Source organism: Dermacentor variabilis, chromosome 3 (assembly GCF_050947875.1).
Source record: "Dermacentor variabilis isolate Ectoservices chromosome 3, ASM5094787v1, whole genome shotgun sequence".
Classification (NCBI taxonomy): domain Eukaryota; kingdom Metazoa; phylum Arthropoda; class Arachnida; order Ixodida; family Ixodidae; genus Dermacentor; species Dermacentor variabilis.
The window spans coordinates 80,943,103-80,965,194 of NC_134570.1; the positions used below are offsets into that span (position 1 = coordinate 80,943,103).

The 22,092-nt window shown below is 46.0% G+C and overlaps 1 protein-coding gene across 11 annotated transcripts in view; it reads right to left on the bottom strand.

Moving 5' to 3' along the window:
* LOC142575940 (E3 ubiquitin-protein ligase MIB2-like) overlaps window positions 1-22,092 on the bottom strand; it is a 291,148-nt gene that overhangs the window by 128,514 nt on the left and 140,542 nt on the right. For 10 of the 11 annotated variants that reach the window (XR_012826743.1, XM_075685763.1, XM_075685762.1 and 7 more), the window contains 2 exons: window positions 13,122-13,358; window positions 10,326-10,497 (listed from right to left, as the gene is read on the bottom strand). Coding sequence is in view for 10 of the 11 variants with exons in the window: in XM_075685763.1 (XP_075541878.1) it covers window positions 10,326-10,497; window positions 13,122-13,358 (409 nt within the window). In the remaining variant the exon portion in view is untranslated. The remainder of the gene's footprint in view (window positions 1-10,325; window positions 10,498-13,121; window positions 13,359-22,092) is intronic. The other variant, XM_075685772.1, reaches the window with a different exon arrangement.

The following is a 22,092-nucleotide window of genomic DNA, read 5'->3' on the forward strand; positions in this document are numbered from 1 at the left end:
TGGGAGCCAAAGGTCAGTGGGTCGCCTCGCACTGGGCGCTCACGGGAAGACTACAGATGAAGCTGTGCAGGGTGATATGGCCGGATTAGTTTTGAAGTATGGGAAGCTCGCAGTAAAATTGAGTATGAGGAACGCCTGAGCAATATGGAAGAAAGTAAATGGGCTGGGAGAGTGTTCAGGTATCTGTACAGGAAAAACATTGATTCACAGTGGAGGAAGAGAACCAGGAAGCTTACCAGCAAGTATGTGGCCTCTAGGGTGGGCAACATAGCAAAAAATACGCTCAAGCAGAAAGGCAGAGAGGCTGAAATAATCTCATGGGTGGCGGCAACGGAAAGGAAACCTGCCATGAGTAACTACTTAAGAGGAAAAAACAAAATCAAGAAAGAAACAATTTATGATAACTAAAAGGGAAGCTCATTGCGTTTCGAAGCGAGATTAGGATTCTTCAGAACACTCACCTATAAAGCGAGATATAAGAAGGAACAAGAAGCATGTGCTTGCTGCGGTAAAGCTAGGGAAACTATTGAACATGTTCTATCATAATGTGAAGACGTCTACCCAGCGAGCGATTTAAGCACCACTGGCCTCCTTGAAGCACTTTGGTTCAGCGGGAGCAGTGGAAAAGTAAAAATGTCCGCAATAGGCATTAGTAAGAGGCGATTGGAGGATTGGTGGACGAAAAGTTGGGAAACGACAAAAAACGGAGACGTACAAAAGCACAGTTAGCAATAGGGGATCGGAAAATTTGGGTGTGGGAGCTTATAGTGCTTATTTTTTTTTATTTTTTATTGTTTAGCTTAGGTAGGACATTCGGCAGTATAATAGCAAGAGCTTCGTGGCGCAACCCACCGCCCCGTTCCAAAGGGGACGCTCATAACATCCATCCATCCATCCATCCATACGAATAGTGTTCCTGTATATGCTCCCGCAGGGAACAGAGTTGCGCATAGGTCCGGTTTATGATCCAGCTCTGCAGTGGAGCCACTCCTCGCGCACGCAGGAGGCAAATGCCGCGCGGTGTTCCATTTGCTTTTTTTGTCTGCTGGTCGCGAGCTACATGCGGCAACTGTACGCAAGTGCTGAGCAAGATGACACTTTTTAATGACGGTCAAGCTCAACGATTGGCGTAGCCGGAGAGGTGCCAACCCCCCGAAATTTTTAGTTTGTGTGTACATATATAAACGCACATATACAAACACACGCACGAATGTACATATTGTTAAGAACGGCCAGCTGCAGTGCAAGTTTGCCAGCCATTTACGCCAGCGGTGGAAACCTCATCTTGGAACGCCGCCGCCAACCTCTAGCCACGGCGTGACTAAGTCGACTTTGTGTCGGGAACAATGCGCGCATCCTCCACTCTCCGTCGCTTCAGCTAGGATGCGTTTGACGAAACAGGCTTTGTGCTGAAACCACCACCGTTGCGCTCTAGCCTCGTCGCTGTTGTGACTGAAGGAGTTCGACGAAGCAGGCTTTGTGTGCAACACGACAACGCGGACCTGATGTGCTACGGGTGGGGGAGTTGCCGCGGGAACGTCGTCGTGGGCTCCTTCCCACGCGACGACCAAGACGCAAGACAATGTGCTACCCGGACGCGCTACCCGGGACGGCTCCGAGTTCTACGAAATTCGTGTGGTGTCGGTTTCGGACCGTGAACACGTGTGTGTGGGCGTGTGTGTGTGTAAGCCGTCCCGGGGAGAGGCGGCATGTTCAAAATGACTGGACGAACGTTTCCGTCTCCTTGGAATCAAGGGGGGACCAAGTGCTTATAAGCAGCGAGTGTCGGCTGCTAGAGGGTGCTCGTTGTCGTGCTCGAAATGCACTCGTGAGCTGTGTGCTCGTAAGCTGTTTGCTGTACGCTCGTCTTGCGGGCTCCATTTGGGAGTCACGCTAGACTGTCGATGTATGTCATGTTCAACTGTAAATAACATGTAAATAAATCCTGCTCTCCTAAGTCCCGACGACGAGTCAAGCTCCTTCCTACAGCTACGAGTGCCAAATTTTACATCTGAATGGCAGCGGTGGGATCGGCCTACAGCTCGTAGATCGTCCGACAACTCTAACAAATGGTGGCAGCGGCGAGATCGTCCGACGAATCTTACAATATAAAGAATAGAACCCCCTTCCATCCCTCGAAATAAAATCCTGACTACGCCCGTGGCTCGAACAGCCCAAAAGTTCGCGTGCAAACACGCGTTACCTTGCAAGAAAAAGTGGTGCAATGTTTTTCAGCATGCATATGAAGTTTTCTGGCGGAGGCGGAATGCAAGAAATGTTTCAAAGGGCGTTTAAAGAAAACTTCACACACTTGTGGTAGACAATTATCTGAGCACATTTTGGCTGCGGAAACGAAACGAATAATGAATGTCGCCAACAGAACTATCGTGCCTGCAATTATTTCAGTGACCGATGACCGTCATTCATCACTAAATGTCGTTCACAGCAGCTGCACGTTTTCAATATCTGCGGTGCAGACACGTAAACACAAACGCATTTCAAATGTTCACACGCGCACATGTCACGCAAAGCTTATTTTTACAATTCACACCGCAAACTTAACAGTTGCTTCGTAGCAGCAAATCTGCAAGTGGAAAAAGAGTCAAGATGCACGAGCTTGTTGATCAATTTTATTTTGTACAAGGGAATGGATGAGCAATGGCTGGTGGCAGCAGGGGATGAGTTCTTGTTCTTGGAACCTTCGGGGGCAGAATTGAAAGCCATTGCAAGGCAACAAGTTATTAAGGGTAACAACAGGTTATTTTTATTGGACTAATCACATAAGATGACAAACTGCAGGCAAAGTAATTATTCAGACACTCCAGACTGTATTAAAACAGCACATTTTTCTTTATCCCTTCATACTACTCATGTTAATTTACTACAACACAGCGCTTATTAAACGCACAAAAATAATTTCACACTACTCACGTCGACTAAGGCTGATCGAACAAACAACATATTGCGGGCGCTAAATGCTGAAGCTATCACAGCTGTCTCATCAGCGGGAGCGCCCCCCCCCCCTATGTTTTCGCTTACTCCAAAACAATGAACACCTGCACATCAATGGACTTTACATGAAAAATCAGAAAGCCGAGAAAAAAAATTAAAAGAAACGGAGCAGACAACAGCTAGGGTGCAGCGGGAAAATTGTACATGCTAGTATTTACTGTGTTCTGAACACACTTTCCTGGAGCCGCATAGTCAGAACAATCGTAAAAGCAACAAAGCGAATTGAGTGAGTTGGTAAGTTAACATTCTTGACGTATATGTGCAGCGCGACACAGACGTGTCGTCCTTTTTTTGTACCGCGTCAGTGTTGCGCTGCACATATACACCAAGAATTGCACAAGTGAACAACCTCTCATGCCAGGCGTGCGCATTTCAGCGTGTACAGGAGTGTTACTCGAGATAAATGCCGCTTTAGTGTAAACAAGCCGAACTCACCTCTGTAAGCAAGGCCAACAGACCTCGCATATCCTGGTCCTTTTCGGAGCCGGCCGGTCTCGTCCGTCCGCACGGCACCACGTAAAAAGCTTTGCCACCTTCCCTGCGATTTGCGGTTTGGTGCGCTGCAACCCGTCATACTGGAATACAAGTGTCAAAATGATCTGCTTCGTAGCACTTCACCAAAGTCATTTACTTAATATCTTCGAATACCGTACGTGCAACTCGGAGCCGATCGTTGCTATGCACGCTCGAAGGTCTGCTGATTGCAATTTCGGTGGCACTGACAGAAATGAGTCGGCGCCGTTTCCGTAAAGTTGGCTTCGGAGCGCGCAGTTGATCATTTGATGTCATTTTGCACCACGTGATTGCTCTCGACGAATAGGGCTGCGAGTGGCGTCGGAAAAGTTATGCGCAACTCTGCTCCCTGCGGGAGCACATACAGGAATACTATTAGCGAAACGCTAAAGAGTCCCGCTGCACATCACGTAACTGGTTTCGACGCTGGCAGTACGTTGTGTCGCTATATTGGTTCAAAGTTAAACGCATTACCATCGGAAGTCGTCGGGAGATGTGCTGTCCCGAATTTTCCTCCTCCTAATTTGGCATGCATAGTGGCACATATCTGGTTACCTAAGTTGGCATCGAAGCGGTTCATTGAAGTGCGGTACACACCTACTGGTACACACCCAATGACCCAGGTTGGTATCAAAGATGCATTGAAGGGCACTATAAACAGAACTGCACATACACAGAGCTCCAACTCACATGCGCAGTGCCACATACCTACTGCAGCATCCCCATTTACTTATGCCAGCGCAGAAGAGTTTCATTGAAGAGCGTCACACGCCCAATGCCACATATCTAGTGCAGCATCCACAGTTACTTATGTCGGCGCCGAAACATTTTATTGAACTCACGCAAGGGTGGCGTGAGTTCTGTACGTCACATACCCCCTTCACGCCGTTGCCGAAAATTTGGAGATTAGTAAACGCCCTTGGCCTTCCGGTATCACAATGTAGTTCCTTCAAAAGCCTTGCTACAGCTCTTGGCGTGTCTGAACGCGAAATTTCATATACGTTCTGCGCAACACTAGTAAATTTCGCAAATTCTGTATGAATTCAAGATCAATCTACCTTTTCGGTGCAGCAACAGATTGAAAATGCTTCCAATTAACCGCATAGCCAGTTGGATATTATGTTCTCTCTAAAGGAACTGCAGCACGCTCTCTCAAAGACACGCCAAAGAAGAGCGACTGCTCCTGACCATCTCTTACTTTATCTTGAGAAAACATTGGCCCAACAGGCACGTCCACTCTCCTACATGTCTTCAACAAGATGTGAGAGGAAGCACATGTTCCTATGAGTTGGAAGGTCGCTAACGTTGTCCCATTGCTAAAACCTGGCTAAACGCCACTGTCTCTTAACTCCTTCCGCCTTGTTAGTTTAACGAGTTGTGTTTCAAAGGTGATGGAAAAGATGATCGATATTAGACTGCAATGGTGGATAGAATCCTGCAGTTTTCTACCAGATCAAATGGCTGGCTTCAGAAAACGTAGATGTACAATGGAGTGCAACTTTGACTTGGTAACATTTGTTGACCACGAGATTAGCTGTGGGAACATTCCTGTTGCTGTGTTTATTGATATTAAGAAGGACTTTGACTCGGTCAGTCACCTTCACGTTCTGCTTGGACTCTCAACTCTCGGAGTGCATGGCCGAGTTCTCAAATGGATCGCTAACTACTTGAAAGACAGAAAAATATATATATATACAATTTACGGACAAAGCAACGCATACACTATAAACAAAGGCGTTCCGCAAGGAAGTGTATTAAGTCCACTTCTCTTCAATGCAGCAATAGCAGGTTTATCAGCAGTACTTCCAGCAGACATAAACATATCTATGTATGCTGATTACATTTGCATATGGACGTCTCTAAAACTTGTAAAGCATCGACTGCAGGAAGCTTTGAACGTAATAGATTATCATTTAGGAGTATGGGGCATGAAGATATCTTATGCCAAATCAGCGGTTCTGCCTTTCATAATAAAAAAGGTTAGAAAATTTGGTCTTTCAACAGACGGCCATGAGATCGAGCTGGTTCGGAAACATCGTTATGTCGGCGTGATTTTAAAACACCAGCTTCAACGGACTCATCATTCGACCGCCCTGGAGGACCACATTGGTTGTGTTATAAATGTTCTCCGCAGAATCGCCGGCACGAAGTGGGGTGGAACAACTGCATCCCTGCTTCACGTCCACTCAGCACTTGTGCGTCAGAGAATTGCTTACTCCGCTCCTATACTGCACAAATTATCTGCGACGTCCCTCTATCGGCTACAGCTATTTCAGGCTCGGAGTTTACGAGTGTGCCTAGGAGTCCCGCAAGCTACGGCTAGTCACCTCACTATTGCAGAAGCGCGGGAACCGCATTTCACGGTGATTCGACGCCTGGAAACATGCGACATATCTTCAAAATTTCTACTCAGCATTCTGCACACCCCCTTCTCTCTCTGAAAGAGAACCGTCCGGGTGCACAAATACACGCCTTGTTTCGAGAGCATAAATCACGACTCCCACGATCACTTTTTTGGCACTCAGACCTCTGCTACCCACCATAGCTTCTGCAAGAGCCGAAAATAGAAACGTCCATCGAAAGGCTCAAAAATAAAAGCTACGTTTCCACATTAGCAGCAAGACAAATTGCGTTACATCACCTATTTGACAAGTACCAGGAATCTATTCACGTCTACACAGACGGTTCTGCAATCAAAGAAAGTGCGACTGCAGCTTATATTATACCATCCTTAGAGGTAGAGTACGCTTGTCGACTAGGACACACGTCATCACCAACAATAGCGAAATTAGTGGCCATTCTCCAAGCCACTCATTTTATCAAAAGATATGAGACACCAGCAAAGTGGGTAATTTGCACGGACTCCTTATTTATTGGCTTTAGCATGTCTTGAAAATATTGATGACAGCCAACCACACGCACGAATAACATACGCAGTACTGAACAGTTTAACTCAGGCTAATGGATGGAAATATGAGGTGATATTACAGTGGGTCCGGTGCTATGCTGGTATAGCAGGGAGCGAACTAGCAGACTCATTGGCAAAATCGGCCCATAAAGATGCAGAAATTCAACTCATCCATTTATCACTAATGGACACAAAACAGATATTGAAAGTACTAAAGAAAGACTTGTGTATGTAAACATGGTTTAATGAAAACACTAAGGAATCAATCCTTTACGAAGTGGACTCTCAGCTCAAATACCAGCTCGATGTACAACTTTCTAAAAGTACCGAGACACTAATTCATCGACTGCGCCTTGGGACACCATACACCAAACATTTCCTATACTGCATCAAACGGGCTCCTTCCACGGCTTGCTCCAGTGGCCACGAAGATGAGGATGTTCGCCATCTACTCCTCGAATGCCCCATATACGAAATGCAAAGACGGCAGCTAGAACAAGAGCTACACTCCATTGATCCTCACCGGCCTTTCTCACTCGCAAAATTGCTAGGACCACGACCATCGAAAATAGCACAGCGAAAGCATTGAACGCGCTTGAAAACTTTTATGAAGAAACAGGCATCCTTAACAAATTCTAGCTATTACACTGAATAATCGCACGATGTTACTATAGCGTTCTTCTATTATTTGTAATTATTAGTGCCTGTATATTGCGTGCTATACTTTTTTGTGCTTGAATTATTTTAACACTGTGTAATTCCTCATCCAAAAAATACACCGTACTGATGGGCGACTTCAAGGCCAAGGTAGGCAAGAAGCAGGCTGGAGACAAGGCAGTGGGGGAATACGGCATAGGCACTAGGAATAGCAGGGGAGAGTTATTAGTAGACATTGCAGAACAGAAGAAGATGCGGATAATGAATACCTTCTTCCGCAAGCGGGATAGCCGAAAGTGGACGCGGAGCAACCCGAACGACGAGACTAGAAATGAAATAGACTTTATACTCTGCGCCAACCCTGGCATCATACAAGATGTGGACTTGCTCGGCAAGGTGCGCTGCAGTGACCATAGGATGGTAAGAACTCAAATTAGCCTAGACTCGAGGAGGGAACGGAAGAAACTGGTACATAAGAAGCCGATTAATGAGTTGGCGGTAAGAGGGAAAATAGAGGAATTCCGGATCAAGCTAGAGAACAGGTATTCGGCTTTTACTCAGGAAGAGTACCTTCGTGTTCAAACAATGAAGAACAATCTTATGGGCATCATTAAGGAGTGTGCAATAGAAGTCGGTGGTAACTCCGTTAGACAGGATACAAGAAAGCTATCGCAGGAGACGAAAGATCTGAATAAGAAACGCCAATGTATGAAAGCCTCTAACCCTACAGCTAGAACAGAACTGGCAGAACTTTCCAAGTTAATCAACAAGGGTAAGACAGCTCACATAAGGAACTATAATATGGATAGAATTGAACATGCTCTCAGGAACGGAGGAAGCCTAAAGGCAGTGAAGAAGAAACTAGGAATTCGCAAGAATCAGATGTATGCGTTAAGAGACAAAGCCGGCAATATCATTACTAATATGGATGAGATAGCTCAAGTGGCTGAGGAGTTCTATAGAGATTTATACAGTACCAATGGCACCCACGACAATAATGGAAGAGCGAATAGTCTAGAGAAATTTGACATCCCAAAAGTAACGCCGGAAGAAGTAAAGAAAGCTTTGGGAGCTATGCAAAGGGGGAAGGCAGCTGGGGAGGATCTGATAACAGCAGATTTGTTGAAGGATGGGGGGCAGATTGTTCTAGAGAAACTGGCCACCCTGTATACGCAATGCCTCATGACCTCGAGCGCACCGGAATCTTGGAAGAACGCTAACATAATCCTAATCCATAAGAAAGGGGACGCCAAAGAGTTGAAAAATTATAGACCGATCAGCTTACTGTCCGTTGCCTACAAAGTATTTACTAAGGTAATCGCAAATAGAATCAGGAACACCTTAGACTTCTGTCAACCAAAGGACCAGGCAGGATTCCGTAAAGGCTACTCAACAATAGACCATATTCACACTATCAATCAGGTGATAGAGAACTGTGCAGAATATAAGCAACCCTTATATATAGCTTTCATTGATTACGAAAAAGCGTTTGATTCAGTCGAAACTTCAGCAATCATGGAGGAATTACGGAATCAGGGTGTAGAAGAGCCGTATGTAAAAATACTGAAAGATATCTATAGCAGCTCCACAGCCACCGTCATCATCATCATCAGCCTGGTAGTCCTCCATAAACAAAGCAACAGAATCCCAAAAAGAAAGGCGTCAGGCAGGGAAATACGATCTCTCCAATGCTATTCCCAGCGTGTTTACAGGAGGTATTCAGAGACAAGGATTGGGAAGAATTGGGGATAAGAGTTAATGGAGAATACCTTAGTAACTTGAGATTCGCCGATGATATTGCCTTGCTTAGTAACTCAGGGGAACAATTGGAAGGCAAGCTCACTGACCTGGAGAGGCAAAGCAGAAGGGTGGGTCTAAAAATTAATCTGCAGAAAACTAAAGCAATGTCTAACAGTCTCGGAAGAGAACAGCTTACGATAAGTAGTGAGGCACTCGAAGTGGTAAGGGAATACATCTACTTAGGGCACGTAGTGACCGCGGATCCGGATCATGAGACTGAAATAATCAGAAGAATAAGAATGGGCTGGGGGGCATTTGGCAGGTATTCTCAGGTCATGAACAGCAGGTTGCCATTATCCCTCAAGAGAAAAGTGTATAACAGCTGTGTCTTACCAGTACTCACGTACGGGGCAGAAACCTGGAAGCTTACGAAAAGGGTTCTACTTCAATTGAGGACGACGCAACGATCTATGGAAAGAAGAATGGTGGGTGTAACGTTAAGGGATAAGAAAAAAGCAGATTGGTTGAGGGAACAAACGCGAGTTAATGACATCTTAGTTGAAATCAAGAAAATAAATGGGCATGGGCAGGACATGTAATGAGGAGGGAAGATAACCGATGGTCAATAAGGGTTACGGACTGGATTCCAAGGGAAGGGAAGCGTAGCAGGGGGCGGCAAAAAGTTAGGTGGGCAGATGAGATTAAGAAGTTTGCAGGGACGACATGGCCACAATTTGTACATGACCGGGGTTGTTGGAGAAGTACGGGAGAGGCCTTTGCCCTGCAGTGGGCTTAACCAGGCTCATGAGGATGATGAATTCCTCATCTGTTTATATGCTGATATAAACAGATGATCAAGGCCGTTAGTGTGTGTTTGTGAAATTGTTTACGAACTCATTGTGGTGTAACTTGCATTTGACTTTTATAATGTTGTGTTCATGGGCGTACATGACTGTGCTGTGGATTTCTGACCGTATGAAGTGATTTCTTTTCATTTTCCTACATATTTTTTATATTGTTTCCACTATGAGAAAAGGAGTAGCCGTCACCATTATAAGGTGATTACGTCTCTCTTTTATTTTCATTTCAATAATAAAAGGAAGTTTCATTGAAGAGCGGCACATGCCCAGTGCTGCATATCTAGTGCCGCATCCGCAGTTACTTATGTCGGCGCTGAAAGGATTCTTTGAAATGTGACACTCATGTATACAATACCATATACTCTGTGACCCAAGTTATCCAGTGATAGGGTCCGATCGCACGGCAGCTGTGTTGCTACCATGGAATACCCGTGACGCCAGTTGGCGGGAAAACGATTACTGGCATAGACAGTCAATCGCTGAAGAGTGCGTGAAGTACCGAGAGAATGCTAATCGCAATTAAAGGTACCTATCGTCTTGCTAAATTAGTTCTCATCCCACTTTTCATTCTTCAAATGTGCCTACTCGGAAGTACCGCAAACTCTGCACGAAACAGCGAAAACCGCCTGTCTTACCCAGAAGCGCCTGGCTCATCGAAACGCAGGAAAGCGTGCTTCAGGTTGTGCATGTCACTCATGTAGCATGTGTGACAGAGGTCATAGTCGATGCACTCATCACATTTCCAGCGTGTTCCCACGATGCCGCGTGTGCAGCAGACGTCACAGATGATGGTCGGGAACTTGGCACCTGCGCGACAGAAGCTGCTTATGTAGTCCACATACTGTTAGGCGAATCGGATGTGCATTGTGCGGGTGTTTCGCTTCCTGTCTTTGAGATGTCCAACGACAGTGTCTACAAGAAGAGTCAAGAAGAGGGGACCGACTGAGTGGCCCTATCCTCGCATCTCAAAGAAATCGCAGGAATGAATTTCTGTGGATAGGCCTGTGTGCCCACGAGTTATAGAAGAACCAAATCCATTATGATGGCACGCAAAATGCAAGCTTTACCTTCGCAGCAGGAATGGCCTGTGCTTTGTTATGACTATATTTACCATACGCACACACACGCACATAAGGACACACAGATATGCACGCATACAAGTGCACAAACACACACGCACACACGCAGCAAATACACGCTTCCATCTTTTACTTGGGACCCTTTTTCGGGCATTTCGTCCCTTTACGCATTTATCCGTTTTATTGTTGCTACCCCACTTTCCCACTCAACCTTTCCATCTCATTCACGTCTCCACACCTGCGCACTGTGACTGGGTAGGCTTAAATTTGTGAACTGTGGAACAGTTTGTTCTATGAGGAGGGCGAAGTGCTTTAGAAGATGTCGGAAGAAGGTTTCCCAACCACATACGGTACGTATATCACTTCAACAAGCTGCTGTTTGTGACTTGAGAATGCCTGTCGCATGAGCTGCAACTTACCTATATTCTTCTGGCAAAAACGTTCCTGGCAGAAGCGATGAAGACCTTAAAGGGCCCCTCACAAGGTCTGGCTATTTTGAGCTGACAAAAGCAGAACATGCAATGTGCGCTAGCGATTCCGTTTGCAAAGAATTACATCGCTATGCGCCGAGGAAAGGTCTGAAATTTCAATATGAACGCCGTTTCCCCTTTCCCTTGCGGCGACCACGCCCCAAGCCAGATGGTGACGTATTCGTGTCCCTGCGCATACGTAGTCATATCCATAATGTGACGTCACTCGTGGTGACACGTGACTTCTATAATTAGTCAAGGCAACTTCTGTTATTTGTGTTCTCTGTTGCTTGCATTGACGAATTGAAGCTTAGAGAAATAATAAAAGACGCAAACGAAATGTCTGCGCGTTCTTTTTTTTCACTTCGCATCGAAGTAAGAAAGATGTACTTCTGCTTCGTGTGCTTGTTGCTACGGTCGTGCAGTCACGTGTGCAGGTACCGAAACTATGCCATTTTCTACCGTGTTCTAGAGCGTGATCATGTTCTGCGATCTGCTTGTTCTGCCTCGGTATTCGTGTAGCACTGGGTTATACCGCTAGTCATGTGCCCTTGTGCACAGCGCGCAAAATCGTGCGCTGTGCGAAACGAGACATCACAAGAGCTCGCACGCAACGCCATCAGCGGAAGTGCCCAGCGTCGCAATAAAAAAAAAGCGAGGAGAAAAAGAATGAAGGCAGGAACCGTAACGTATGCGTCAGGCGAAGGTCCGGTGTGGGAGAACGCAGGGAAGGAATTTCGCCTGCGGACGCTAGACGGGGCGAGTGGAGAGACAACGCATTTGCGCTCGCTGGTTCGGGATTACAAACAGTAAACGGCGCCAAACAACAGGACGAAGAGAGCGACAAAGACCACAGCGCTGCGGTCTGTGTCCCTCTCTTCGTCCTGTTTGGCGCTGTTTACTGCTTGCGAGTGGAGAGAGTGTTTCGCTAGGCACTGGAGCTCGCCGTCTGAATTCATGGGTTCGCGGTACTGAAACATTTCAATTTCGGTTATTAATGAGCCGATTTGAAAAATTTTTGCGGCAGAACGCTCCCTAGAGGACACGAAACAACTTCCGCCATATAACGAAAATTTGCTATGGGGCCTGGTGAGGGCCTTTATAAGGCCACATAGTACGCTGATCCTCGTGTGCGGTGACCTTAAGATCAAAGTGGCGAAAGAGTACGGTAAAGGGATCGAGAGTTTCATGCTAGATCGCTACTCGTTGAAACTGAAGACTCTACAAAGACCCACGACGCAACACCGTTCCTGCACTGATCACACATGTGCAAGCAGGCTGAATCACGTTACGATGGCAGAGCCTCTGTCCGTGTACACAGCGATCCCAAGGCAATACCGTGCAATTGTAGCGTCGTCCGTCAAAGTGTGAGGGTGTGCGTGTAATCAACGGCCACGTGATCTAAAATAAACGCTATGCTTCTTAACGAAATGTGTCTTCATTCAACTTCAACGTTCAATACATATAATCCTAAACAAGTAATCAAATCATGCATACCATCGGGTCGCTCAGCATTTCTTGGGTTCGTTGCGTGGTCGTTGGCTTTGAACTTTGATTTAGTTTGCATAGGGGGAGAGCTTCGTGTTCAACCATCTTTCTTTAAGAGCTAGGGGCTTCGATTTTTCTGGCACTGCTACGTAAAAGGCGAAATAAATGCCGTTTTGTTTCTCTCTGCCCGACTGTGTGTTGTGTGCATTCTTGCCAATAGATACTTTTTTGACCCCATAAGTTCTTGGCAACATTTTTCAATGAATGCCTACTTCCTCTGGTACCTAGTAAGCAGCGATACATTTAGTCAGTGCAGCAAAATACTGGTAGATGCACAAAATATCGTTCCAGAAAATCACACGGATTGATAAAGTGGCGCAGAAAGCATGCTTGCCTACGGGTCCGCTGTCGAACAGTCGCAGGTCGCATTCTTTGCTCGGGCTTGCCCGGTAATTGCAGATCATGCCGTTCTCCCAGAGGACCCTAACGCAAAAGGGCGAGTTCTCTTCTTCCTCGCTCCAGGGCTGCTCTACGATGATTAGAGTGCCCACGTGACCATCGCCTCCATCCTGATTGTCCCACTTCCAGGCCGGACCACGCACCACTCGCTGTCCCAAATGGGCTGGCGTCCCTGTTCCAAAGAGAACGGGGAGTTAAAGGCTACGATGAGGTGATAGAAACAAGCACAGGCAGGCTGTTGAGGTAGTAGGGATGGTTGATCAATTTTTTATTCGGTTAACATATAATCATTCATCGTTTTAGCCTTCACTCAATTAATCGCTTTTGATGTAGGCTTTTTCATCGATTAATTGATTAATCAAAAGTTTTTTCAGTTACTTTAAAGGAAAGGTTGAAACGCAGCTATCTACTTTTGCAGGAACCTATATTAATGTTTGAGAGGTGGAACTAATAGCCGAGGACCATGCAGGATAATGGCTAACGTGTTAAAGACTAAATATAGTTAGCACTAGTGCCTTTTGAAGAGATAAATATATATTATAAAATGTCACTTAGTGCAGAATTAAATAATACACATGGCACTAGTGTATGCCTGTACAGTACAGTTAAACAAAAATAATAAAAATGGCAAAAGTTAAAATTGAATCCAGAAGAAAAATTTGGAGGACGCTTAAGGTTCTCTTTTAAGAGTGGAACCCGATAGCATTTAAAGATCCCTGACCGCTCCTCACGCTACCCGGCAACTGGAGCGTATCTAACCTTAATGTCTACCGAAAAACGCTGGCCGCGATCGCTATGCACGAAGGCGGGCTTTGTGGCAGAAACGCGGCCTCTTGCGTGGGCTGCGATGCGGCGGAGACGAGCGTCAGCTGGAGATGTTGCAAGGAACCGGGCGCGCCGCCCCGTAGCCCCCAAGACACCAGCGCGCCGGTGCGCGCTAACGGCAGGCGCCGCGGCCACTCCGTGAATTGTAGAAACGCTGGAAAAGGGTTTCTTCGAGCTTTCGCGTAACAGAATTGTTTTCTCGTACAGTCAAATTACAGTCCGAGAGCTATCATGTCTGCAGGTTGTGTGTAAGTCGCAGTTTACGATTTTTCCACGTATTCTCGTTGGAAAAATTCAATTATTTCAGTAAATTGCTTGCGTCACATGGAGTGCCTGGTTACGCGTGGTTCGAGAATCTTTTTGCCGATAGAGGTACGCCGCCGGACGCTGACGCCGGATTTTCTGCTACACAGACTCCCTAACGCTGTCGTGTTAAAACAGAACCGCAAAAGAAACAAGGACGAGCCGAGTTCACAGGAAAAGCACTGGTGCTGCGTACTTGTCTCGTCCTTGTTTTTTTCGCGCTTCTGTTTTTCTTAATTACGAACCAACTCGACCAAGAACACGTTATGAAAGGTGAAGTGCAACTGAATTATGCAAGGATTTCCAAAATGCACAGGGGAAAAGAAAATTACAGGTTTTGGGCTTTAAACCAGATGCTCTTTTCTACAGAGCGATTGAATGTCAATTCGCTGGATTGTTTAGCTGCAACCGACACTTGCTTTAAATGGCCACACAACCAGCATGCGAGAATGGAGGCTGCGAAGCGATAGATTTGCTGGAATCTAAGGTCCCTGAATAAAACTGAAAGGCGGCGACATGCTTTTATCTTGCCGCCGCCGCTCCTGCGGGGAGCATGCTAAGGGGGAGGAGAGAAGGTCTGCGTCTACCAATTGGCTCAGCGCCATCACGTGGTATTTTTCGCTCCCTTTTCTTTATTCTTTTTTTCTTCTTTTCCGCGTCTCGGCGCACTCACCGCCATGACAGTTGGCCATCGAGTTTCCGCGGCGACGCTTTCGCAATGAATTTCGTATGTTTTATTTATTTATTTATTTATTTATTTATTTATTTATTTATACAATACTGCGGACAAGAAGTCCAAGCAGGGTGAGCAAAATACAAAGATGATATACACAGAAGAACAAGATGAAACAAGTGTGGAACACGTTTGTCACAAAGATTCTTTGGTCGTAAGGTAGACGATTAAGAAAAATTTTAACTTGATTACAATACAACTACAATTAATACACGAAATAACAAGATTATTTACACAAATGATATACAGCTCACGGACGCTGGGGGTATGCTTCAGTTAGTTTATTCCAGTCATCTATCGTTTGTGGAAAAAAAGAGCACCGAAAAGCGTCAGTCCTTGCGAAAATAGGTGTTAGAGAATGAGGGTAGTGGTGTCGAGTGGGTCTACTTATCAAGGAGGATACGTATTTTGCGGTGTCTAAGGCTATCCGATGATTAATTAAGTTTGAAAGAAACTCTAGTCGACTTTTCTTTCTTCGAATTTGTAATAGTTTAATGCCGTTATCGGTTAGCAATGCTGTGGGGGAGTCAGTAGCCTTAAATTTACTGTAAATAAATCGTACTGCTTTTCTTTGAATTCTTTCTAGGTTCTTAATGTTAATTTTTGCGTGAGGGTCCCAAACTATGGAAGCATACTCAAGTTTTGGCCTAATTAAGGAAAGGTTTAACACTAGGCGGAGCAGTCTTGAGTTTGTGGCACAGAAGGCATAGTTTCCGGAAAACATGCAGAGCAGATGGCATTTATGTGCATGTACTATGATAAGACACTCGTTAATGTTAAGCCTAAATATTTATAGCAGGTTACTTTCAGTAAACGTGCTGCAGCTAAGTTGTAAGTGTTGTCTAAGGGGCTTTTTTGCGCGGTATGGGGAGATAGACACACTTAGTGGCATTAATTAAGAAGCATTCTCCATTGCTCAAACCATTTCTACACATTGTCTAAGTTAGAGTTAAGGTCACATTGGTCAGTAATGCAGGTAACTTCCCTAAACAAAACACGATCATCAGCAAATAGACGAATCTGAACTGGGGCGTTAACGACATTTACAGTATCAATAATATATAGCAAAAAAAGTAGAGTGCTGCACTCATGCAAGAGTTAAGAGGAAGCGTTAGCTGGGGCCCAACTCCGACGCGGCCTATTCAAATACACGTAAAACGCAGAAAGTTTTTTTTTTCTGATACAACCTCTGGACTGCTGTTAATAAAATTTGTTGGATTTGAGAGATAAAGGTGCAGACCGGCCAGCTTCTGTCACCAGCAAGGCTACACCTCATCAACCCGCACTCATACCCGAGCCCTAAGTGTCCGGCATGACCGGCCAGAGGTACGGCCGAAAATCTTCTGTGGAGCTGCTCTGCCTCTGACACGGTCCGAGAAAGGGCACTACACTCCCTGGGCGGGAACCGACCTGGCACCCTGCCGGAGTGGCTCAACCCGCCATCGCACAACGGGACCAAGGACTCAGTCCAGCTTTGGCGTGCTTTTTTGGACTTTTTCAGGGACAAGCAAGGGCCTGGCCGACTCTTTGCAGAGCCGACCTTGGGACAACTCCACTTCGCGGAAGAAGAGAGCGCCGGTACCCCTCACCCATACAGCACCCCTTTTCTGCCACAAGGCTTCGCCTATTAAACGCAGAAATAAAGACGTTAAAGGAAAGGTAAATTCTAGTGACCGTTAGAAATGAAATTTCGATTTATGGTTTGAATTTTGTAAAACAAATTTTAAAAAATTCGAAAGTTCGAAAAAATAGACGCACAAAGTTTAAAAATTGATAGCTCTGCGTCAAGAACAGGAATCGCCGCTCTGTATGCGGCATCCATTAGATCATTCAAAGCGGACGAATTGGATATGTGAATTTGTATGTTACGTGAATTCGTTACGTTGTGTACAATGGTTATGCAAAAGCCGTATTTCCATATTACAAATTTTTTTTAGATTGATGTGCAACATATCAATTCTGCCTGCTTTAGAAGTATTATTAGATATATGCAATTTTCATACTTGTGATATCATTTTTGATTGCTGAGTTACAGAGTTGTAAGCTTGATAGTTTCGTTTCCTGAAAATTTGCGATTTTTACCAATTCTTATAAAAATATTGACGACGTCAATTCAAAATTGGAAACCAACAGTCTCTAGATTATAAGTTTTTGTTTTAAATGCAACAAACGTGGTCCAATTTGGTGCAGTTGTTCCCTAGAAAAACGCATTCTCCTTTTAGATGTACTTAGATAGGAGAACCCGAGCTAAAGCGTCCTCTTAAGTGTCGTGGCTAACCGCGTTATTGAAAAACTGAGTTTTTGTTTCGTTTTATGTTAGAAATTAATTCTAAGAGTGTTCGAGGTGTAAACATGTACGAACGAAGCTTTTTTCTTTGTTAAGGGGTACGGAGCTCAGGCATGGGTAAGCTTATGCACGGGTGATATTCTCTGTGCTCGTTCACATTTGTTTTCCTGATCGCATTATCGTGAACAGGTGTACGAAGCTATGGAGCGCACAGGCCATGTTCTGTCATGTATCGTGCTAGAAACGTAACACATGTAATTGTTGTAGTACTGAGAGTGCGTCACTTTGTCAGTCCATGTTTTTGTTAGGCGCTGCAAATATATTTTGCGACAACAGGCTGTTCACTACCAGTGCGAATGATTTCGGCTATTGTGAGTCACGGCAGGATAAAGCGGTGCACGAGTTCGTTGGCTCATATTGACTTGGGAACTGCACAAACGGGGAAAGTACTCATTGATGGAAACCATTTCTATGTGTAACTTTCGTGCTTGCACACGCTTCTTTCACAAGTGAAGTACAGATACTACTGTGATGTTTGCGCATGAGAGCGAACGGCACCAGTTTTTCATAAAAGCGTCGGACCAGCTTCGCTGCATAAACAGATGCCAGCGTGATGACTAAACGACGAGAATAGCTGAGATGCTCCGCGTTGATCGCGCAGGTTTCTACATGACGCTCGCATTATTCAGGCGAATCTGTCACACGCCTTGCGTTCGGTCATCATGGTACTAAGATGACTAAATTATGAAGCTGCACATGCTGGACGCATGGCAGTCGATTGGGTACACGCAAGTAGACACGTACGTACTTCGGGCAGTGCAAACGCATCCGAGTTGTTGAATCGGCAGCTACATAGTGCTGCACACATGCAAGCGCACCGCCTTTGCCGTGTACCGGCTGAACCTTCGTCGCAGCCCTTTCATGCCAAGCAAGTGTCCTTAGAAAGCCAAATAAAGAATCAGATCAATGCAATAGAAATAACTCGCGAAGCGCCTTGATCTGTACAAGCCGCGACAGTGTTTTTGCCTACGAGTACAATGCATGGCCGTGGACGACATAACACTCAAATCTCTGGCATGTATATAAACATCGTGTACATTACGTTTACATTATTGGCGAGACAAGGAATTCTGATTTACTGCAAGTACTAGACACTAAAAGTAATCTGTCCACTAAACTAGCCTCAAAAGCTTTCTTCTAACCGGACGCAGGCAGCGAACCCGAAGTCACAAAAGAAGCGCGCAGTTACGCCCCGAAAAAGCCCAAAAAACTTCTGCTTCTGCTACTTTCATAGCGTTCCATTATTGCTCCTAGCACAGCACACAATAATCAAGTCTTAAATACGGTAAAAATTCATGCGCAAAGACCCAACAACATTCTTTAATGTCGCGCCTCGTGCAACTCCATGGGCAGCTTCCGAGCGAACGACAAAACTGCGAGGGCGAGCTATGAGAGAAGGAGCGCGCTGCGAGAAGGCCAGGATAAGGAGAGGCCGGGCGAGGAGCAATGTCGCTACTCTTTAGTTTTATTCAGGGACCTCAGCTAGAATGTGGTGTACCTGCATATGCCCCCTGCCGAAGCATATACATGGACACTATTGGAATCGACATTGTAACGCCTATAGAACCCGGATAGCGCGCGTCCTCATAAAAAGAAAATAAAGACGGAGCGGGGTCGTGGCACGCGAAGCCACGGCTCGCGTTTCTTTCGCGGTGTCGATTCGAGTCAGCTGCCTTTCTCCTTCGCTTCTGAGGCATAAGCCTACAAGTGGTTGCCCGGACGTGATCCCGCTGACAGACGTTCAAGATGGAATTCAGCATGCCAAATACATGCGTCATATCGGCGCGAATGCTGTGCCATGCCTCTAGCGGAGTGGCGCAGGCCGATCAACGACTGGGTTGCTATATTATGCCTTGAATTGCAAAGGCATTTCACGCCTCCGGCTTCGGGCGGCATTGTGGTGTGTGCGGTGTGGGACAAGAGAGGGGAGGCACTCGGCTCGGCATCAATCGGCACTCAGAAAAACAGGCGGCAATGGCTCTACCACAGCCGCACAGTCACTGCTCGTGCGCACCAGTCCAGTACGATAGCAAAATTTTCGCGCCACTCCTGTCAAACTCTCGAAAACGACTGATCGAACAACTCTAATCAATTAGGTCGATTATATTAAAGGTGTACTTCGATGAAAATTAAACAGTTCGCGGGATACATCGCTACGAGGCAGGTGAACTAGGAGGTCCGGCAGACCCGTGAATTTCTGTTACTGCGACGTGCGACGGCGGAGCCTCAAGCCTTGACCTCACAATACTTGTAAACACAACTAATGACAGTGTTCAAGTGTTACCAGTTATAATTAACACCAAACTTCTTGTCCTTTTCTTTAGAGCCCGTTAGGGGTGAGGGAGGACACAGAAGAAACCTCAATACAGACAGATCAGTGTGAGCTCGTCACCGCTTTCAATGTAATTTCTCATGTTTGGTAGAATAAACACTCTCAAAGCTTGCTAAAATGTGTCTTTGGTTTCTAGAGAATTCAATATACCCGTCCTTTGCCAATAGACGAATAACTAGACCCGAGTAAACGGTTTAAATATGTGTGACGTATTTGCAAACTAACTCGTGGGTTGAGCTTCATGGCAGCCGTCGCCATCCATTTTTCCTCTTTGTATCTCTTATGGATTACTCAGCCGTCTCTCGTGATAATAGTGGTCGTTTCAAGTTGCAATAGCTTAATCTGCGTAACCCAGGTATAGTTTCATTTCGCATTCTTTAGACACATTTAGGTCACACGTTTCATTTCTGACGGGACAAATCCTCCTGATCCAGATAATCGAGTGCTCAAGTCCGCGTCACACGGAATTGGGCTATACATGTCCGCATGACAAGTTTCATCCTAGACGCCCAGCGCTCGCTTCTCCCCTTGCAGAAGATTTCACTTCCCACAGGTGTACGTTTCCGTCGCTAACCTTCAAGGTTGCGCTTAGCTCGCGCTGCTCGCCAAACGTTTCTTGTTTACGATGGCGCCTCTTCGGAAGACTAGAAATTACTATTGTGTTGTTAACTGCCACAACAGCAATGTAAACACGAAAGGGTTGATGGTACCTGTAAAATTATACCGATTCCCAAGAAAATGGTACGAAAAAATCAGACGACAGACATGGATTACTGTGGTGCGCCGAACGAAGTAAGTAAACAACTGTCAAACGAAGCGATCTCATTCAGTGATCGCTCTTGAGTATATGAGGATTTTTACATGTAATCCACATAGATTTCATGATTACAGGCATATAATCTATTTCCCCAAATGAAAACTTTCAGTTGTTGAACCAGCGCTTGCGCTGTCTTCTTTCTCGTGTTTCGTTTGTGTCTGCGCTGCCCAAGAATGGAAACAACTTCTGCTGCATGCGCTAGCAGTTGTCGGAGTTCACGCGTACCGAGAAATCGAATATGTGCACGATGCACCGAACATGACCGGAGTTCGTTCCTGCATCACCACTGCACCGATCGATCAAGTTACTGGAAGATACGTGCCCACGTCTTGGTCGCGCAGGCATTGCTGAAGCAGAAATCACTAATCCTTTCAACTTCCGTGTCTTGACCAGTTAAAAAATTACGAAACTTTTCATGATGCTTTTCATCACGAAACTTTTCATCATGAAAAGTTTCGTAATTTTTTAACTTCGTAATTTTTTCGTGGTCTCCAACAGAGACAACACGAACTTGTAGCAGGAATTTCGTGGGAAACTGCAAAAATGATTTTAGTCAACACGCGTCGTTTGCGCCGACGATTTTTCCTGCGACACATACGATGTCGTTGCCGATTAACTGCGCCACGTCACATACGTGGCTAACCAGATGCTCCCTCTCGCCACATTGCCGCCCCGAAAATAGTTGTCAACCGCACAGATCTTCTTAAAGGCAGATCGAAGCGTGCACATCGTGCACATGTCCTTCGAACGAAACGTCCACACACAGACACACACACACGCGGTACGAAACCTCCGCAAACACGCGCAGTGCAGCAGGCAACCGAGGCGGCGTGAACGAGAGATCGGAGAGACGTACACCCGCTGGTTGAAATTTTACCCCGCATGCGGCACTCTCACGCCGGCACAGCAGCGCCGCTGCAGGGTGCCGCTATTTGCATCCTCTCCTCCAAGCGCAGGACGAAGCACTTCCAACGACAATATGGCTTGCTCCGACAGCTCTTCGCCTCGCGTCAATAGCCACCTGGCTTCGCGTACAGCCCTCGACAGTCCCACTCCACACGTGCTGCAGTGGAACTGCCAGGGGCTCGGCACCTGTGCGACAGAACTGAACCTCTTGTTTAACTGTGTCGGACGCCCCCTTGCGCTTTTACTTCAAGAGAATAATGGCACAGATCGGACACTACGACAGTTCAATGATTATTGCCAACCGTCAACAGAGCATAGAAACAGGAAACGACACCGAAACCCGCCGCACAATGGTATAGCCAGTGCAGCCAACGAATTTGCAATACGGGGACAAGCGGCTGTCTTTGTCCGCACAGACATTCCGCAAACGCAGATTGACACTTCTCAGTACTCGACTGCCGTGCAGGAAGCGGTGGCTGTCCGTTGCAAGATTGCGAAGCGTAATGCAGTGCTGGTATCGGTATACATACGCCCTGAAGTTAGCTCCCGCACACGCGGTTCATTCACACGGATTGGCGCTTTGCGGAGACTTTACCCTAACGACGACTTCCTGATAGGTGGCGATTTCAACACCAAGCATCCG